Here is a 21,980-nt window from a genome sequence, read left to right as displayed (position 1 = left end):
CAGACCTTGGAGATATTGCAGTTTCAGTTCCAGACCATCACAATAAATATCACAGTAAATAAATAAAATACTACAGTAAAGCAAGTCACATATTTTTTTTATTTCTCAGTACATATAAAAGTTTTGTTGATACTATGCTGTAGTCTGTTAAGTATGTAATGTACATACCTTAATTTAAAAATACTTTATTGCTAAAAATTGCTATCATCATCTGAACCTTCAGGGAGTCATAATCTTTTTTGAAATACTAAATCAAAGATCATTGATCATAGAGCACTATAACAAATATAATAAAAACAAAAAGTTTAAAATTTTTGGGGAGAATTACAAAAATATGAGAGACACAAAGTAACAAATGCTGCTTGAAAAGTGATACCAGTAGGCTTGCTCAACACAGAATTGCCATACACCTTCAATTTGTTTTAAAAAAAAAAAAATTAGCTTTCTAGGAAAATTTAGAAGACTTCAACAGAATGTTACATTTTTGACTTTTAAAGGAACTCATTTATTTAGATTGGATATTTTTAGGCATTTTCTGTCACATAAAGCAACTTAATTTTCATACTAAGAGTTGTCTCTGAATTTGATTATTTTTTTCAATTTTCTCTTGATAACAGATCCTGGAGAACTTAATAATCATATTAGCTAATAATTCTTAAATGCTTTCCATAGACCTGGCTCTTCCATACCTTCTCATTTAATGTTTACAGCCATCCAGTGAGACAAGTGAATTAACATCGTATTATAGTTGAAGACATTTATTCACGAAGACGTTCATTACCTGCTTGCAAATTCATGACTAGTACAGAGAGAGAATATGAACAAAAGTCTATATAATGGAAAAGGCATGGTCATTTTGCAATTCCAAGTTACCCCATTTATACTTTAGGAGAGGAACCCACCTGGTACCTACTTCTTTTGGCAAATATCTTTCTAATACTGTTTTATCATTAAAATCTGTACCAGGATTCACTTTCAGTGTAGGTGTCATATCCATTTTTTTAAAAAAAATAATGTATAATCAAAAATTTAAATTATGTTTGTCAAAAATATCAGTTTTCTGCTTGTTTTTCCTGGTCTTTTCCTCTTTAAATCTTATTTCTTCTTAGACAAAACGCATTCATATCTTTTTGTCTTTGCATTCTTCATTTCAGAAATCTGTTCTCAAAAATGCATTTGTATCTGAGCGGGAACAAAGCCTCTTAAAGGCAGGAGCTTGACTCTGTCCTTTAGAAGGTTCTGTCCTTCTTCAGCTCTGCTGCCCCCATGGGGGTCAGGATTCTGCAGGACCAAGGGTGCATGCAAGCCAGCACCTATGGCCTCTCCTTCCTTTCTAGACCACTTTTTTCAACTCTCAGTTCTCTGACCAAATAGCTCTGAGCCTGCTTCCTGGGTTTTTGTGGCCAGTTTTCCCAGGTCCGTTCTCCCAAGGGTTGGTGTCAGGATATAGGCCAATAAGGTATCATAAGAAGCAGTTTCCACAGGAGTGTAGACTGAGCTTCTGTGTGGACTGAGATGTTGTTCATGGTATGTTTATAGGCCCCTGAATTACAGAGTGAAGCTGAGGGTGGAAAGAAGAGGAGGGCAGGCTGAGACTGGGCTAAGGATTACAGCCTAGAGTTTGGCTCTCCTCACTCCCATGACTATGAATTCTGGCCTAGAATTCTCCTTGGAAATTTGGTTTCCTGGGACTTCCCAGTGGTCCAGTGGTTAGAACGCCACACTCCCAAGGCAGAAGAGGGCCTGGTTTCCATCCCTGGTCAGGGAACTAGATCCCAAGTGCCTTACTTGTGCAGCCAAATAAAGAAATATATTAAAAAATAAAAAAACTAGTCCTCTAAGTTGTTTAATAAATATGTCGAAAAACAACAATAGAACATATTTAGTGTAGCATTCTGTTCAGTTCATGTGTAACTCTTCCTGTCTACATGTGTGGTGGATAGGTCTCCATTGGTGCTGTTGCCCAAGATTCTACAGATTAAGGACAGATATGTTCAGAGCAGATCTTCTTGACATTCCTCTTTTTCTTACTGTCTCTGCAAGTTGCAGACATTTTCAGCAATAATGGCCAAGAACCCTTCTTTTCCCCAGAGGTACTTTTTCAACTCTACAACATTCTTGGCCCATATACAGTGACCCCAGACTCAGATCTGATGAGTGACAAATAAGTGAATATTTTTTTCACTTTAAATTAAATAATATCTGATAAATTCCTTTTGCCAGTTCATTAAGGTTTCCATATTGGTTTTGTGTTTGTAGCTGTGTATGATGTAGTGGAAGAAAAGCTAGAAAATGAGCCAGACTTCCAGTACATTCCTGAGAAAGCCCCTCTCGACAGTGTCCATCAGGATGACCACTCCCTACGAGAGTCGATGATCCAGCTGGCTGAGGGCCTTATCACAGGAACAGTACTGACACAGTTTGATGTAAGTAACATGATATAGAAAAGGTGTTTGCCCATATTTTTTTATTAATTTCATGACTTCTTAACTGCCTAATCTAGTATCAGTTATAATGTATTAATAAAATATTACTGAGAAATATTGGCAAAAAGAGCTGTAAAGTGTAAAGTTTTAAAAATTACTCCCCAAATTCTAGCTGTGGTTTCACTAATAGGTATCAGTTTAAAAGAGGGAGAAAATATTTTATAGGTCTATGTCATCAAACAACATTTTTTTCTATAATTAAATAGCTGTTTTTATGAAAGGCTGCAGATGAAGATAGACTATTATAGACTTAAAAATCCTGAATTAAAGAATAGTTTTTGTGCCTTGTCATATTTAATCCTTCTCTAATTTTTTTCAACATAGTTAGCCATCATTAATATCTGTTGCTCTGGAGTATATGTTATAGATAAATGATGATAAAATATTTAGGGCACATCAGTTTTCCTTTTAAACACCTCTAAATGAACGCTACCTAAATGGGAAGAAAAATCTAACAAAGAGTGGATATATGTTAAAAAAGAAATAAAGGAGTACCTTTAAATATAAAATAAATGAAATAAATATTTCCTATAGATTTGCTATTTAAAACTTCAGGTACTCTTTCTGTAAGCAAAATTGTTTTTACATGTTTTACCATTTTTCAAAATGTTTATAATTCAAATTAGAAATTTTGCAGAATTCAGCTTTGCAAACCTGGTTTAATACTTTACTAACCTAAGATACATCATTGTATAGATGAGGTATTCCAAGGTAAAAACCCATTTCTTGATAGCATAGAATCAAGTCTAAAAAAGTAAAAACTCTCGATGGCTTTCTGAACCTGTCTTATACTTTCTTTTTTTAGCAACTATATCGGAAAAAGCCTGGAATGACAATGTGTTGTGCCAAATTACCTCAGAACATTTCCAAAAATAGATACAGAGATATTTCGCCTTGTAAGTATCTATTCTCTTTGTGTGTTAAGTTTAATCTTCTTAACATAACTTTATTAAAATATTCTTTCTTTTAAATTTTTTCAGATGATGCTACACGGGTCATTTTAAAGGGTAATGAAGACTATATCAATGCAAATTATATAAATGTAAGTTTTTTTTTTAATTATACCTTTGTCGTTTGTAATAAGAGGGGCTGATCTAAACTTTGAGGTTTGTTCTCGAATCCATAATTAATGAGGATCAACTTTACTTTGTACCTCTGATGAGGACTTTTTTTAAAAGTTGATTTGTTTCTTAATTGAAGGATAATTGCTTTACAGAATTTTGTTGTTTTCTGTCAAACCTCAACATGAATCAGCTGTAAGTATTATACATATGTCCCCTCCCTCTCGAACCTCCCTCCCATCTCTCTCCCCATCCCACCCCTCTAGGTTGATACAGAGCCCCTGTTTGAGATCCATGAGTCATACAGCAAGTTCCCATTGGCTATCTATTTTACATATGGTAATGTAAGTTTCCATGTTTCTCTCTCCATACATCTCACCCTCTTCTAATCCACTCCCCGTGTCCATAAATCTGTTCTCTATATCTCTTTCTTCAGAAATAAATTAATCGGTACCATCTTTCTAGATTTCATATATATGTGTTAGTATACGATGTTTATCTTTCTGTCTCTGACTTAATTTCACACTGTATAATAGACTGTAGGTTCATCCACTTCATTAGAACTGATTTGAATGTGATCCTTTTTATGGCTGAGTAATATTCCATTGTATATACGTACCACAGCTTCTTTGTCCAGTCACCTGTCGATGGACATATAGGTTGCTTCCATGTTCTAGCTATTGTAAATAGTGCTGCAGTGAATATTGGGGTACATGTGTCTTTTTCAGTTTTGGTTTCCTCAGGGTATATGCCTAGGAGTGGGATTGCTGGGTCACATGGTGGTTTTATTCCTAGAATTTTAAGGAATATCCATACCATCTTCCACTGTGGCTGTATCAATTTACATTCCCACCAACCGTGCAAGAGGGTTCCCTTTTCTCTGCACCCTCTCCAGCATTTATTATTTGTAGACTTTTTGATAATGACTGATTACAGAATAATGACCTATAGCTTGCAAGGAACATTACTTATTACATGGTGTGTGCACTGAAGAACCTTTCAAAAATCCCCCAAATTCTGAATTCCAATGCATATATGAACCTGTGGTTTCTGATAAAGGCTACATATGCGTATATGGTATTATCAAATTTTCTGATATTTCAATCTAGTAGGTAAAAAATGGTAATTTCTTACAGTTTGATTTGTACTTTTTGTGAATAATTTAAGTGCTTGTTGTTATTATTGTTCAAAGTGTTAACAACAGTATGGTGAGTGAGGTGAAAGTCAAAGTCGCTCAGTCATGTCTGACTCTTTGCGACCCCATGGATTATATACAGTCCATAAAACTTTCCAGGCCAGAAGACTGGAGTGGGTAGCCGTTCCCTTCTCCAGGGATGTTCCCAACCCAGAGATCGAATCCAAGTTTCCCACATTGGAGGCAGATTCTTTACCAGCAGAGCCACCAGGGAAGCCCAGAAATAAACACATGCACCTTTTGAATTCAGTGTTTAAAATGTAATAGGATGATAGTTTATCTTCCCCAAATAGTTACAGTCTTAACTTCTGAAAATAATGAATTTAAAATACTTGCCAATCTTTTCATGTTATATGTATATTATATATAATTATATGCATATTACATAATATACAAACACATATGTAATATGAAAAATCTAAACTAAAGCAAATGGCAGAATTTTTGCTCCTCACAAAATTTACTAATAAGCTGTTTAGAGACATTTTTTTTCTTTTCCATTTTAACTTAAAAGATATCGAATATATTCCCTGTGCTTTATAGTAGAACCTTGTTGTTTATTTTTATATATAGTGTTTGTTTCCTATAGAGAGAAATATTTTTTATTTCTATACCAAGTCCCTGCCTGTGAAACAGGATTCTCTATATAGATGCTTTTAATTTCATAAGAGTACTTTGGAAAATATTTAAATTTCTGTTTCCACTAATTGAAAGATAAGTATATATAGCTACTGCACATTGCCAAGAAACTTCTTCAAATAAAATAGTTGATAGAGATTTGTTTTACTGACTCTGCAATTTATTGAGATTAATTCAGTTATCATTTAGTAGATGATTTTCCTATATTTGATCCTAAGAAAAAGTAATAATGCAAAGCAATTTTGGTTTTGTGTCTTTTTCTTTTTAGATGGAAATTCCTTCTTCTAGAATTATAAATCAGTACATTGCTTGTCAAGGGCCATTACCACACACTTGTACAGATTTTTGGCAGATGACTTGGGAACAAGGCTCCTCCATGGTTGTGATGTTGACCACACAGGTTGAACGTGGCAGAGTAAGTCATACTTGAATCTTACACATTGCTCAGACATTTTTCAAATTACGTTACATCTATAGTTAAAATATTCATATTGATTTACTCTCTTTTGTAATCTTTAAACTTCCTTTCTTATGGTGTCATGATTAAAATCATCATGGTTAAATGCTTAAAACTGCAACTAACACATACTGTGTTAAAAGAAATGTGATGTTAGCTGTTATTATTATTATTTAAATGGACTGATAATATGTTTGAATAAGTGATTTGTATTTATAATGTGTGAAGAATTCATACAACTTAGCCATGAAATAACAATATCCCATTTAAAAATGGCCAAAGGATCTAAATAGATGATTCTCCAAAGAAGACATTCAAATGACCAATAAGATCATGAAAAGATACTCAGCATCATTAGTCGCCAAGGAAATGCAAGTGAAAGCTACAGTGAGATACTGCTTCATAGCTAGTTGGATAGCTAAAGTAAATATGACAGAAAATAATCAATGTTGGTAATGATGTGGAGACAGTGGAACCTACTGTCTTGCTGATGGATTTGGTAAATGATGCAACTACCTTGAAGACACCCTTCATTTCTTCAAGCGGCTAAACATTGTGACTGCAGCTCAGCAATTTCACTCATAGAAATACCCAAGAGAATTAAATACATGTCCACACAAAAACTGGTGCACAGATGTTCACAGCAGCGTTATTCTTAGTAGCCCATAGGTAGAAAGAAGCGAAATGTACCAGATAAAATATGGTGTAGTCATACAGTTGAATATTATTTAGCAATAAGAAGGTATGAAAAGTGATACATGCTGCAACATGGATAAACCTAGAAAACATTATTCTAAGTAAACAAAGCCAGTCACCAAACACTGCCGGGGTCCAGCCCCGGCTGATCAAGGATATTCGAAGGAGAGACGGCTTAAGTGACCTATTCAAATGTTAATTAGAGATATAAAGAGTAATAGAATGAGGATAGCTCAGTAGGAAAATTCAGTGGATAAAAGAAGCTGAGTAGCTTGGTTTACGCGGAAAATCAATATAACCCGTGACACCAGGTTAGCTCTGACCACGGAGGCCGCAGGCGCCCTCTCGAATAGCGGAAGGTGCCCCACCTTAGACACCTTCTCTAGTGGGTCTTAGAAGCCCAGGCAAATAAATGGTCGCAGAGGATATCCACGCTCCAGATGGAGACTCTGCTGGAAGTTAAGGAGTAAAATGACATGGGGAGACCAAGCGTTGGTGAGCAAGGCCCGTAGCTTTATTTTCAACAGGGGTTTTTATACCCTAAGTTACACATAGAGGATAATAGGGGATGCAAAGTCAGCAGTCTTTGATCCTTATCAAAAACCAGGGTTTCTTTCCTGCAAATTTATCATATACAAATGGTTTAGGTGATTTACATCATCTTCTGGCCAGAAGGCTTATTAACATTTTATGACTCTTGACAAGGACTTATCAACAAAGACTTATTTTCTCTAAGAGTAATTATTTTAAGGTTTGGCGCCATCTTCCGAAGATAAAATTTCATTCATATAGGGCGGATGTGTAATGGGTTTACAACAAAGGAAAGAATTTATTACCTTAAGGGTCTAAAGTTACTAACACCAAGGCCACTACTTATTTTTTCTACATACCAACTTTATTAATTAATACACATTCATGGATACAATACAGGGGATGTGGAAACTTGGCAACAAACATTGGCTCATCAATGAAATCTTTTACTAGATTTATTCTGACAGTTTCTAACTCTCTGAGAGGCTCTAAGCTATTTGAATATCTTAAGCTTCCCGTGCCTCTGGAGGCTGGGAGACTGTAAACAATCGTATGCATAGCTGTAGGAGTCCGGGTAAACTTGTCAGGCGAGTTAGAGATTTAAACACTCCTAATTGCCCAGGAACTTTATTAATTGGAGCTGTAAGTTAACTCTTTGACAGAGAGAGCGAGATGGTGGTGGGGGACAGCCCCCAGTAAAGTCAGAGGTGAGAGCACAAAGCAGTAAAGCAGGCAGACTCTGGTTTTTGGGGGGTAGATGCTCGAGAATATCCGAGGGGACTCCTGAGGCTCGAGCCCGCCTTTGCGTATGCCGAGCCTCCTTCCTCATGACCTTTGTCACGAGTGGAATGTCTCTCGCGGGCTCCCGGCAAAACACAACATATTTTATGGTTCAATTATATGTGATGTCCAAAGTAGGCCACAGGGGACAGAAAGTAGAGCAGTGGTTGCCCAGGTCTGGGATGGAAGGAGACAGGTGGCTTAGAGGAGTTGCATGGTCGTTACCGATGGATGTGGGCCTTCCTCTGGGAGTAATGAATGTATTCTAAAAGTGATTGTGGTGAGGGTTACACAGCTCTGTGGATATTCTAAAAATGATAGAGTAGTGTGTTTTAAATGGCTGAATAGAATGTAACAGAATTGTATGTCATTAAATCTTATTTTTTTAATCCTAATTTATGAAAGTAAATGGATTGCATTTCCCATTTTAGTTGAAGAGTCTTTCTTACTATTAAATCTAAGAAATATAGCGATTAGTATACCATTTGCCACCCTCGTAGTAATAATTACTTAAGGTTGGAAGCTTGTTGTAAACAAGATATTTGAAGTTTCGAAATATATCCAAACAGACTCTTATTACAAAGAGAAGAAATGACCAAAAAAAAATGTTGCTTGTTGACAGATCTCTGTGAAGGGTATATGTTCAGTTCAGTTCAGTCGCTCAGACATGTCCGACTCTTTGTGACTCCATAGACTGCAGCAGGCCAGGCCTCTTCCAACTTGCGGAGATTACTCAGACTCATGTCCATTCAGTCAGTGATGCCATCCAACCATCTCATCCTCTGTCGTTCCCTTCTCCTCCCACCTTCAGTCTTTCCCAGCATCAGGGTCTTTTCCAATGAGTCAACTCTTCGCACTAGGTGGACAAAGTATTGGAGTTTCAGCTTCAACATCAGTCCTTCCAATGAATATTCAGGACTGATTTCCTTTAGGATTGACTGGTTGGATCTCCTTGTAGTCCAAGGGACTCTCAAGAGTCTTCTCCAACACCACAGTTCAAAAGCATCATTCTTCAGCGCTCAGCTTTCTTTATAGTCCAACTCTCACATCCATACACGACTGCTTGACTAGATGGACCTTTGTTGGCAAAGTAATGTCTCTGCTTTTTAATATGCTCTCTAGGTTGGTCATAACTTTTCTCTCAAGGAGTAAGTGTCTTTTAATTTCATGGCTGCAGTCACCATCTGCAGTGATTTTGGAGCCCCGAAAAATAAAGTCTGCCACTGTTTCCGCTATTTCTCCATCTATTTGCCATGAAGTGATGGGACCAGATGCTGTGATCTTAGTTTTCTGAATGTTGAGCTTTAAACCAACTTCTTCACTTCCCTCTTTCACTTTCATCAGAGGCTCTTTAGTTCTTTTTCACTTTCTGCCATAAGGATGGTGCCATCTGCAAATCTGAGGTTATTGATATTTCTCCCTGCAATCTTGATTCCAGCTTGCGCTTCTTCCAGCCCAGCGTTTCTCATGATGTACTCTGCATATAAGTTAAATAAGCAGGGTGACAATATACAGCCTTGACGTACTCCTTTTCCTATTTGGAACCAGTCTGTTGTTCCATGTCTAGTTCTAACTGTTGCTTCCTGACCTGCATACAGATTTCTTAAGAGGCAGGTCAGGTGGTCTGGTATTCCCATATCTTTCAGAATTTTCCACAGTTTATTGTCATCCACACAATCAAAGGTTTTGGCATAGTCAATAAAGCAGAAATAGATGTTTTTCTGGAACTCCCTTGCTTTTTCGATGATCCAGCGAATGTTGGCAATTTGATCTCTGGTTCCTCTGCCTTTTCCAAAACCAGCTTAAACATCTGGAATTTCGCGGTTCACGTATTATTGAAGCCTGGCTTGGAGAATTTTGAGCATTACTTTACTAGTGTGTGAGACGAGTGAAATTGAAGGGTATATGAGAATTCATTAAATTATTTTTGTCATATTTCTTTAAGCTTGAAAGTTCTTAAAAATTAAAATATTAAAAAAATTGGAGAACCTAAATTATGTCTATTTCTAAAATTTATTGATACCAGGTTAAGTGTCACCAGTATTGGCCGGAACCCACAGGAAGTTCATCCTACGGCTGCTACCAAGTCACCTGCCACTCAGAAGAGGGGAACACTGCATATGTCTTCAGGAAGATGACACTGTTCAACCAGGAGGTAGGGGAACCGGGGGGCCTACTGATTAGAGCTGTTATGTTTAAGGTAAAGGCTTTGAAAGATGAAAATGTTTTTAATCTTGAGTCCTAGTTATTAGGAAATACAAAAAATTATTGAACTATTTGCTTCATTAGGATACACTGGAATCTTATAAAATATGTTCTCTTAGTATAATATTTCCAATTTCTGTAGCTAAGTATGAATGATCAGTAAAAAAATAATTGAGTAAATAATACTTATTACTATTAATATTTTCCCTATTCATAAAAATCATACCAGGGTGTTAATTATACATCTCTTTCTCCAAGTAATATCAGTAAGGTATTGAAGTACATCTCCAATGGAAATGGAGATGGAAATGGAAATAACAACAGACAGCTATTAGATTATTCCCCCTTTTTAATGAGCATTCTTGCCTTGAGGACTCTATGAACAGTATGAAAAGGCAAAAAGGTATGATACTGAAAGATGAACTCACCAGGTCGGTAGGTGCCCATTATGCTACTAGAAAAGAGCAGAGAAATAGCTCCAGAAGGAATGAAGAGACTGAGCTAAAGTGATAAAAACACCCAGTTGTGGGTGCATCTGGTGGTGAAGGTAAAGTCTGATGCTATAAAGAATAATACTGCATAGAAACCTAGAATGTTAGGTCCATGAATCAAGGTAAATTAAAAGTGGACAAAGTGGTCAAACTAGAGATGGCAAGAGTGAACATCGACATCTTAGGAATCAGTGAACTAAAATGGACTGGAATGGATGAATTAAATTCAGATGACCATTATATCTACTACCGTGGGGAAGAATCCCTTAGAAGAAATGAAGTCGCTCTCATAGTCAACAAAAGAGTACAAACTGCAGTACTTGGGTGCAGTCGCAAAAGCAACAGAAGGAACTCTGTTCATTTCCAGGGCAAACCATTCAGTTTGGCAAACCATCACAGTAACCCAAGTCTGTGCCCCAACCACTAATGCCAAGGAAACTGAGGTAAAATGGTTCTATGAAGACCTACAAGACCTTGTAGAACTAACACCAAAAAAAAAGATGTCTTTTCATCATAGGGGATTGGACTGCAAAAGTAGGAAGTCAAGAGATACCTTGAGTAACAGCAGGTTTGGCCTTGGAGTACAAAATGAATCAGGGCAAAGGCTAACAGAGTTTTGCCAAGAGAATGCACTGGTCATAGCAAACACCCTCTTCCAACAACACAAGAGATGGCTCTGCATGTGGACATCACCAGATGGTCAATACTAGAATCAGACTGATTATATTCTTTGCAACCGAAGATGGAAAAGCTGTATACAGTCAGCAAAAACAAGACCGGGAGCTGACTGTGGCTCAGATCATGAACACCTTATTGCAAATTTCAGACTTAAATTGAAGAAAGTAGGGAAATGACTGGACCATTCAAGTATGACCCAAATCAAACCCCTTATGATTATACAGTGGAAGTGACAAATAGATTCAAGGGATCAGATCTTACAGAGTTCCTGAAGAACTATGGAGCGAGGTTTGTCACATTGTACAGGAGGTGGTGATCAAAACCATCCCCAATAAGAAGAAATGCAAAAAGGCAAAGTGGTTGTCTGATGAGGCCTTACAAATAGCTGAGAAAAGAAGAGACATGAAAGGCAAAGGAGAAAAGGAAACATATACTCATCTGAATGCAGAGTTCCAAAGAATATTAAGGAGAGATAAGAAAGTCTTCCTAAGTGAACGATGCCTAGAAATAGAGGAAAACAATAGAATGAGAAAGAGTAGAGATCTCTGTAAAAAAATTATAGATACAAAGGGAACATTTCATACAAAGATGGGCACAATAAAGGACAGAAATGGTATGGTCCTAACAGAAGCAGAAGATAAGAAGATGTGACAAGGATACACAGAAGAACTATACAGAAAAGATCTTAATGACCCAGATAACCACGATGGTGTGATTACTCACCTAGAGCCAGACATCTTAGAATGTGAACTCAAGTGGGCATTAGGAAGCATCACTATGAATAGAGCTAATAGTGGTGATGGAATTCCAGCTGAGCTATTTCAAATCCTAAAAGCTAATGCTGTTAAAGTGCTGCACTCAATATGCCAGCAAATTTGGGAAAGTCAGCAGTGGCTACAGGACTGGAAAAGGTCAGTTTTCATCCCAGTTCCAAAGAAGGGCAATGTCAAAGAAGGATCAAACTGCCACACGATTGCACTCATTTCATATGTTAGCAAAGTAAAGCTCAAAATTCTCCAAGCTAGCTTCAACAGTGTATGAACTGAGAACTTCCAGGTGTTCAAGTTGGATTTAGAAAAGGTGGAGGAACCAGAAATCAAATTGCTAACATCTGTTGGATCATATAAAAAGCAACAGAATTCCAGAAGAACATCTACTTCTGCTTCATTGACTATCCTAAAACCTTTGACTGTGTGGGTCACAACAAACTAGAAAGTTCTTCAAGAGATGGGAATACCAGACCACCTTACCTGCCTTCTGAGAAACCTGTATGCAAGTCAAGAAGCAACAGTTAGGACTGAACATGGAACAACAGACTGGTTCAGAATTGGAAAAGGAGTATGTCAGGGCTATGTATTGTTTTCTTGCTTATTTAACTTATATGCAGAGTACATCATGTTAAATGCTGGGCTAAGTGAAACGCAAGCTGAAATCAAGATTGCTAGGAGAAATCAATAACCTCAGATATGCAGATGACACAGATGACACCACCCTTATGGCAGAAAGTGAAGAGGAACTAAAGAGCCTCTTGATGAAGGTGAGATAAGAGAGTGAAAACACTGGCTTAAAACTCAACATTCAAAAAACTAAGATCATGGCATCCGGTCCCATCACTTCATGGCAGATAGATGGGGAAACAGTGGAAACAGTGGCAGACTTTTTTGGGGGGGGCTCCAAAATCACTGCAGATGGTGACTGCAGCCAGAAAACTAAAAGATGCTTACTCCTTGGAAGAAAAGCTATGACAAACCTAAACAGCGTATTAAAAAGCTGAGACATTACTTAACCTACAAAGATCTATGTCATCAAAGTTACGATTTTTCCAGTAGTTGTGTATGGATGTGAAAGTTGGACCATAAAGAATGCTGAGGGCCAAAGACTTGATGCTTTTGAACTGTCATGTTGGAGAAGACTCTTCAGAGTCCCTTGGACAGCAAGGAGATCCAACCAGTCAATCCTAAAGGAAATCAATCCTGAATATTCATTGGAAGGACTGATGCTACAGCTGAAGCTCCAATACTTTGGTCACCTGATACAAAGAGCCAACTCATTGGAAAAAACCCTGATGCTGAGAAAGATTGAAGGCAGGTGGAGAAGGGGACAACAGAGGACTAGATGGTTGGATGGTATCCCTGAATCAATGGACATGAGTTTGAGCAAGATCTGGGATTTAGTGAAGGACAGGGAGACCTGTTGTGCTACAGTCCATGGGGTCACAAAGAGTTGGACATGACTAAGTGACTGAACATGAAATGAGTGGAGAAGATCAGTTTCACAATCTCCTCATTATTTAGGAGGGTAAGATTGTAGGCAGGACACTGTAACATCAGACAGATTGCTGCTATTGTTTAGTCAGTAAGTCATCTTCACCTCTTTTGTGACCCCATGGACTGTAGCCTGACAGGCTCCTCTGTCCATGGGATTTCTCAGACAAGGATACTGGAGTGGGTGTCTTTACAGCTTTTTAATTGTTAGTTTTCCTTACCTGCTCCCTGAGTCCCTCCATTTGGCTTCCAGATTAAAGCCAGAAGTGCAAACTGATGAATAAATGCCAGCTCAGTAACCCAACTGGAAGATGTATGTGGAGGCAGAATCTGCTTGTCTTGTCAGGCTGCCAGTGCCTACACCAGCCATGTTGGGGCTAAGGGGCTGTAGGAAGAAAGGAGTGATTGCTGGAGAAGAGCCAACATCACAGGCATCCACAGTGAAGCCTTCGGAGATGAGACCACATCTCCCCTAACTCCACTCACACACCACTCCTAACGCACCCCATCCCTGAAAGTGACCAGAAGAGTCCAGTGAGATGGGACCTTGCTGACTAGAAAGGAAGGGAGCTAGAAGTTTTGCTAATGTATACTGCAGGAATCTGGCACTGAATAAAACTGAAGTTACAAGAAAGTACAGTTTCAAAACCTTATGGGCTGGAGATACTATCAGAATGAATTTTGGGTTTGGGCATGTGTGCTTGTTTATATGTAACAAAGCAAGCCAAGAAGCTGTTTTTTTCATTTTTGAGCCAAATATAATTGGGAAAATTAATTTGCTGCCATAAATACATATGTACATGGATGGATAGATGGACAAACAGATAAACACTTCCCCAAAACTTAATAAAGTATGACTTTAATTATCCTTCTTGCAGATTACTGGTACCATTAAGTTCTTTTGTTAACAATAATAGTCAAAGGTATTCTGTATTAGATGCCTTTAATTATCTGTAACATTAGTTCCCAGACTAAATTGAGGTCTCTCTGGGAATTCTTTTTTCTTAAGTACCTTTACATTCATGTTCTTTGGAAGTTCATCCAATGTAAGTGACAGTAACCAGATTTCACAGTGTTGGAATCTGACTATGAGTATATGATTCCAAACAGCTGTGATTGGGTGATTTGCAGGTCCTTGAAATGAATCAGTTGTAACGTAAGACTATCCCTTTTAGGTGTAGATGTTGTTTCATTTTTCAGTTGAAGAAAATGAGACCATGAAATACTGTCTTAACTGGCGAAATTGAGATTTGAACTAAGATGTATACATTCAATACCTTACTTTCTCCATTATACCAATGGAGAAATTGATTCCCAAAGAAGAATTAAATATTGATTTGATTTTGTGTTTTATGGTCTCCAGTTTTTAATCTGCATTTACTTTGAGATTTTATTTTCTTGGTGTCCATAATTTCACTTGTTCTTATCAGGATTAGCCCAACTTCGTTCATTAAAAAAAATTTTTTTAACCTTTTTTGCTCACCTAGTTTTTATTTTGTTTTAAACATTTCTCTGGAATCTTAATCTATTTTTGTCTGTTTACCTGATTATCATCCTAAAAATATAAATATAGAAATTTAGTTATAAGAAGAGTGATAATCCAGGTGACTGATTCTTAAATGGATGCAGCTGTTTCTATAAAGTGGTTTCTTCCCTTTTCCTTAAACTTTTGAGTTTTATTGAATTTATACATTACTTTTGGGGCATAACGAAAGTAGTTTCTTTTGCTTCTAAAATTAAAATGACATGAATGTTTACATATATTTTAAGGATTATTTCTAAGTCAGTTGCATAATCTTTCATTTATACGTAGAAAAACGAGAGTCGTCCACTCACTCAAATCCAGTACATAGCCTGGCCCGACCACGGAGTCCCTGACGATTCAAGCGACTTCCTGGATTTTGTTTGCCACGTACGAAATAAGAGGGCTGGCAAGGAAGAACCTATAGTTGTTCATTGCAGGTATTTTATTTTCTGTCTTTTATGATTGAGTAACTGACTAGATTCCGTTTGAGCCACCAGGGAAGCCCGGAAGGGAGTGGCAACCCATTGCAGTATTCCTGTCTGGGAAACCCCACCAGAGAGAGGAGCCTGGTGGGCTCTGACCCCTGTGGAGTCGCAAAGAGTTGGACACTACTGAATGACGTAGTGATTAAATAGGTCATTTTTTAAAGGGAATATGTACTCTTATTTTGCCCTTAAGTTGTGATTGTCATTCTGGTAAATTAGAACTCAAAGCTGTGTTCTGAAGGTAGAAAGCAAAGAATATGACTTAACATACAATTGGCAGAAACTTTATCATAAAAAGTAAAAATAATACTAGTTCTTAGAAGTTTATCTTTTTCATAGTCAAACATTTCTGAAATTGGGTTATGTCTTAAATTTAATGGTATTATAGATTTGAGAAATAACAATATTGTAAGAATTAGATTGTATCATAAGGTTTGGATTTCCCCCTCCAGCAAGGTACTCCATCCTGGCCCCTCCTAAGACCTTTGATTGGCATTTCACATCCTTGGAGTCAGTTCAGTTCAGTTCAATTCAGTTGCCCAGTCATGTCTGACTCTTTACAACCCCATGGGCTGCAGCACACCAGGCTTCCCTGTCCATCACTAACTCCCGGAGCTTACCCATACTCATCATGTCCATTGAGTCGGTGATGACTCCACCCAATACTACCTCAGGATGTGCCACTTCCAGGAGCTCCAAGTGAGCAGTAGTGGACACCCTCCTTCCTTTCATATTCAGGCGCCCATCTGCCCTCAAGGGACTGAAATCAGTGACTCCAGCCTCACTGCCACAGACCCAGAGATTAGGAGCCAGGAAATATTTTCTCCTTCTCCTTGTTACTTCTGTTATTAAGTGATTTGATTCAGAGGATGTATTAAGGTATCTCTTTATCCTTATACTTTCCAGCACTTTTTAAGGGTAGACTTTCACATTCATTAAAACAGATTTTAGCCTAGTTATTTGAGAGGCAGATGACAGGAATGGTGGGCACATTCGGCTGTTGGATATCCTTAGTTCTCAGTAGCTGCAGAATGCTTCACAAAGTTCTTAACCACCTCAGTGGTAAAGTTTAATGAAAATTAAATTTGGCTTTAAAAGCTAATTTTTTTAGTGTTTTAGTTGTCTTTTTTGCTTTTGTTAATGATTTATTATTGTAATTCTCTTATTTTGCATTTTAAAGCTATTATGTCACTAATCTTCTATTTGTTAGAAGTTCAGATTTTAAAAACTGAAATGTAACACTTTTAAAGTTGTATATTGGCAACTAACAGTGGGGGAGAGGTGGTTATAAACCATTTAATCTGTATTAAGTGAAATTTTTTTTTTGTTTTCAAAATGGTTTCCAGTTGCTTTGCCACTTTTGTTAAAATATTAAAATCAAATTGTTCTTCTACTGTAATATGATTCAGTTCTCTAAGTTTCTGCACAAAAGGCATAAGGAGTTTAACAGAACAGTATCAGTAAGACTTTGCCCCATATTTATCCTTTTTAGTGCTGGGATTGGAAGAACTGGGGTTCTTATTACTATGGAAACAGCCATGTGTCTCATTGAATGCAATCAGCCAGTTTATCCACTAGATATTGTGAGAACAATGAGAGATCAGCGAGCCATGATGATCCAAACTCCTGTAAGTACTACATAGCTCATGTGTAAGTGTATATTCTCAACGTCATGGTTTTTTGTTATCAGTGTATGTTCCAAACTATACTTTTCTCTTTTTAATTCTCTTCCAGGAGGTAATAACTCTAGCTTAGGGATTGGCAGATACTGTCCATGAGCCAAACCTGGCCTGCCACTTGTGTTTATAAATAAAGTTTTATTGGAATCAGCCACAGCTATGTATTTACATATTATCTATGGCTGCTTTCACATTACAGTAGCAGAGCTGAAAAGTTGCAGCAGGCCACCATGTGATTGCAAAACCAAAAATGTTTGCTATCTGGTTTTTTATAGAAAATGTTTGCCGACACTACCCTCGCTTGCTAGTTTTTGACTGCTTCAACAGGTGCAGAGGAGCAACTTATCCTGTGTTACTTAGTCAAATGGAATGCTGAGAACCATAGTGTCCCTAGACTGGAGAATCTTGATAGACTGCTTTCTGTGAAACAGCTATGGGGAAATTGCCTCTCTTTTTTCCATAAGAACTTAAATTGCAACAGCAAAAATCATAGAAATTAAGCTATTAACTTACTGTTAATATTAAGTTAAGCTATTAACTTACTGTATTTTATAATGACTCTGAATTATGTTCCAAGAATCAAAAGAAGAATCATGAAAATTTAAAGTTAAGATTATTTTTTATATTAAGCCATTGTGGAATGTTTGCATTGTTGGCAGCATTAAGGTTACTCAAGTGAACTGACGTATGTGGTCTAATAAATGCCTGCTATATTATTAGCATTTAATTATAGAGAATTTCAAACTTACACAAAAATAGACAATGTAATGTACTGAACACTGTGTTGCGTACTCAGCCCTGGCATTGGCCATCACGTTTCCTTTATACGGCTACCTACTCTCCTCATATTTGAAGCAAACCCTGGATACCATATCATTTTGTCTATATGTATTTCAGTATGTTTCTCTAAAATATAAGGAGTGTTTTTCCTTCTAAACAAAACCGTAATACCATTATCACACCAAATTATAATTAACAATAATTCTCTAATATTAGCAATAGCCAGTATTCAGATTTCCAGTTGTTTCATATTAATCATGTCTTCTCAAATTTTAGAATAGCTTTATATAATTCACGTACCATAAAATTCACCTTTATAACAAATGTGCAGTTCACTGGTTTGTAGTATATCATGGTGTTTGGCAACCATCATTGCTATCTAGTTTTAGCTCATTTTCTTCACTCCAAAAAAGGTTCCCTGTACCCATTTTTCCTAGTATCTTCCCCAGCCTTCCCCAACCTAGTCCTAGGCAACTATTAATCTACTTTTGATTTCCATCGGTTTGCCTATTCTGGACCATTCATGTGAATGGAATCCTATAATTTGATCTTTTATAATTGGCTTCTTTTAGTTAGCATAACATTAAAAGGATATACATTCTGTAGTATAATCAGTACTTCATTCCTTTTTCACTGAATAGATACATATTCTTCTGGATTGTTTCCACTTTTTCACTATTGTGAATAATGATACCATAAGCATTTGTATATATGTTTTTGTGTGGAAATGTTTTCATTTCTCTTGGGTATATACTCAGGAGAGAAATTGCTAGGTAATGTGAGGAACTGTTTAAAGCAGATGTTACCATTTTGCAGTCCCCTGGCAGAATGTGAGCGTTCCATTTTCTCCACATCATTGTCATTGCTTGTCATTATCTTTTTTTTTATTTTAGCCATCCTGTTAAATATAGAGTGGTATCTTATTGTGGTTTTGATTTTCATTTCTGTAATAAGTAATGATTCATGTGGTCATCTATCTGTGTATCTTTGTTCAAGAAATATCCAAGTCTTTTGCCTGTTCTGCAATTTGGGTTTTTATCATTGAATTGTTAAGAGTTCTTTATATTTTCTAAATAAAGTCTCTTATAGATCTGTGATTTGCAAGTGTATTATACTGATCTTTCACTTTCTTGATTAATTTGAAGCACAAATTTTTAGAATTTTGATTAAGTCTAGTTTTCTTTTTAATCACGTATACTTTTGGTGTCATAGCTAAGAAATCACAGCCTAATTTAAAGTCACAAATATTTATCCCTCCCTTTTCTTCCAAGAGTTTTATAGTTTAGGTCTCACATGTCTGATACATTTTGAGTTAATATTTACATATGGTTTGAGGTAGCGTTCTAACTTGATTCTTCTCTGTATGGACCTCCAGTTGTCTCAGCCCCATTTGTTGAAAAAACTATTCTTTCCTCATGAATTGTTTCTGGGTCCCTTGTCAAAAATCAGGTGACCACAAATACAAGTGTTTATTTCTGGAGTTTCAGTTGTAGTCCGTTGATTTTTATGTCTGTTCTTATGTTAATACCACACTGTCTTGAATACTAAACATTTATAATAAATTTTGAAGTCAGGAAATCTGTATCTTGCAACTTTGTTTTTTTCAAGACTGTTTTGGCTGTTCTAGGTCCCTTGCATTTCCATATGAGCATTAGAAACAGTTTGTCCTCTCTTCAAAAAAAGCAAGATAGGGATTGCATTAAATGTATAGGTCATTTTACAGAGTGTTGCCATTTAATAATAATCCATGTTCAAAAGCGTGAACACAAAATGTCTTTCCATTTATTTATGTTTTCACTGATTTTCTTCAGCAGTATTTTGTAGTTTTCAAAGTGCAAATCTTGTACTTCTTTTTGTTAAATGTATTCTTAAGTTTTTTTTAATCTTTTTGGTCATATTGTAAGTGGACTTGTCTTCTTAATTTTGTTTTAGGATTATGCATTGCTTAAATATAGAAATAAGCTGGTTTTGAATATAGACCATGTAGCCTGCAGCCTTGCTGAAATCACTTATTAACTCAATTTTTTGTATGTGTGAAAGTAGATTCCTTAAGATTCTCTCTCTATAAAATTGTGTCATTTGCAAATATAGTTTAGTTCTTCCTTTCCAATATAGGTATGGTTTTCTTTTTATCTCATTTCATATCTTCTCTTCATCTTGCCCAAGTGCCCCAGCAGGAACCTCCAGTATAGTGTTAAGTAGAAGTGATGAAACTAGACATCCTTGTCTTGTTCCTGGCCTTAGAAGACAGCTTTCTGTTTTCTACCACTAAGTATCATGTTAGCCATAGATTTTCATTAATGCTTTTTTATCAAATTGAGAAGGTGCCCTCACACTAGTTTATTGAGTGGTCTCATGACAAAAGGGTGTTCAGTTTTGTCAAATGCTTTTTCTGTATCTGTCGAGATGATCATGTGGTTTGTGTCTTACTCTATTAATAGAGTGTATTAGATTGATTAATTTTTGAGTGTTAAACTTACCTTGCATTCCTGAGCTAAATCTTACTTAGACATGGTATATAATTCTCTTTATGTGTTGCTTGACTTGATTTGCTGGTATTTTCTTGAGGTTTTTATATCCATATCCATACATAATAGATTTATTTTTAATTGTTGTAAAATACAGAACACAAAATTTACCATCTTGACCATTTTTAAATGTACAATTCAGTAGTGTTAAGTATATTCACACTGTTGTATAACCAATCATTAAAACTTCTTCATCTTGAAAAACTAAAACTCTGTACCCATTAAACTATGACTCTCCATTTTCCTCTCTTCCGGTCCCTTGGCAGCCATCATTCTGTTTTCTGTTTCTGTGAATCAGACTGCTCTGGATATATCATATACATGGAATCGTACATATATGATTTTGCGATTGGCTTATTTCACTGAGCATAATATCCTCAAGGCTCATCCATGTTGTGTGGCAGAATTTCCTGTCTTTTTAAAGCTGAAAAATACTTCATAGTATGTGTATACCACATTTTGCTTATCCTTTTATCCGTTATTGGACATTTATTTTCACCTTTTGTTGTTGTTCAGTTGCTAAGTCATGTCCAACTTGTGTGACCCCGTGGATTGCAGCACGCCAGGCTCCCCTGTCCTTCACTATCTCCCAGAATTTGCTCAAACTCATGTCTATTGAGTTAGTGATGGTACTTTTAGGTTTTGTTGACTAATGTTGCTGTGAGCATGAATGTCTCATGAGTGTGAGCATGAGTGTCTTTTAGACACTGCTTTCAATCTTTTAAGATATATACTCAGGAGTCAAATTGCTGGATCATGTCATACATAATAAGTTTTTGATTTTGTTCTTACAGTTTGTGTAAAGCCAAGATTCAAATATGGTCCACATATTTTGATTGGTCTTTGTCTCCTAAACCTCTTTTAATCTGTATCTTCTTCCTACCTCTCTCTCTCTCTTTTTTTTTTTTTGTGGCTGCACTGGGCCTTTGTTGCTTTTGTGCAGGCTTTCTCTATTTGTGGCGAGCTGGGGCTACTCTTTGGTGCAGCGAATGAGCTTCTCATTGCAGTGACTTCTCCTTGTTGCGGAGCACAGGCTTTAGGTGCTCTGCCTTCAGTAGTTGCAGCACGTGGGCTCTGGAGTGCAGGCTCAGTAGTTGTGGTGCACTGACTTAGTTGCTCCACATGTGAAATCTTCCTGGACCAGGGATCAAACACATATTCTCTGCATTGACAGGAGGATTCTTATCTACTGCGCCACCAGAGAAGTCCAATCTCTCTTCTTTATCTTGCAGTTTATTTGATGAGCAAACCAGGATGTTTGTGCTGCATGTTTTCCCATAGTCTAGGTTTTGCTGGTTGCGTTCTGGTGGGAACAAGGTGGTGTTCTCTGTCTTATCTGGTAAATGGATCTGTAGCCTATAGCACCTTCGTGGTGTTATGTTCTTCCTTCGAGAGGCACATGATGTGTCTGCCTTCCTTTTGTGATGGTAGCAGCCTTGAGTGATCAGTGTCTGCATCATTTATCCATTTGGCTTGCAAAATGATGATATTCTATTACTC

At 36.9% G+C, this 21,980-nt stretch overlaps 1 protein-coding gene across 22 annotated transcripts in view; it reads left to right on the top strand.

The window, feature by feature from the left end:
* PTPN4 (protein tyrosine phosphatase non-receptor type 4) overlaps positions 1 to 21,980 on the top strand; it is a 190,883-nt gene that overhangs the window by 159,027 nt on the left and 9,876 nt on the right. For 12 of the 22 annotated variants that reach the window (XM_086349429.1, XM_086349513.1, XM_086349422.1 and 9 more), the window contains 8 exons: positions 2,260 to 2,426; positions 3,292 to 3,382; positions 3,467 to 3,528; positions 3,814 to 3,891; positions 5,650 to 5,796; positions 9,872 to 10,000; positions 15,297 to 15,445; positions 16,986 to 17,121. In XM_086349429.1, coding sequence (XP_086205555.1) covers positions 2,260 to 2,426; positions 3,292 to 3,382; positions 3,467 to 3,528; positions 3,814 to 3,891; positions 5,650 to 5,796; positions 9,872 to 10,000; positions 15,297 to 15,445; positions 16,986 to 17,121 — 959 coding nt within the window. Of the gene's footprint in view, positions 1 to 2,259; positions 2,427 to 3,291; positions 3,383 to 3,466; positions 3,529 to 3,813; positions 3,892 to 5,649; positions 5,797 to 9,871; positions 10,001 to 15,296; positions 15,446 to 16,231; positions 16,370 to 16,985; positions 17,122 to 21,980 lie in introns of those variants that run through there. The other 10 variants (XM_086349463.1, XM_086349530.1, XM_086349438.1 and 7 more) reach the window with 3 other exon arrangements.

This window comes from Bos grunniens, chromosome 2 (genome assembly GCF_055505025.1).
Source record: "Bos grunniens cultivar Pamir isolate PY7600 chromosome 2, Bosgru_T2T1.0, whole genome shotgun sequence".
Taxonomy (NCBI): Eukaryota; Metazoa; Chordata; class Mammalia; order Artiodactyla; family Bovidae; genus Bos; species Bos grunniens.
Note: the sequence above shows the minus strand (reverse complement) of the source record. Positions and strands in the feature narration are given on the sequence as shown.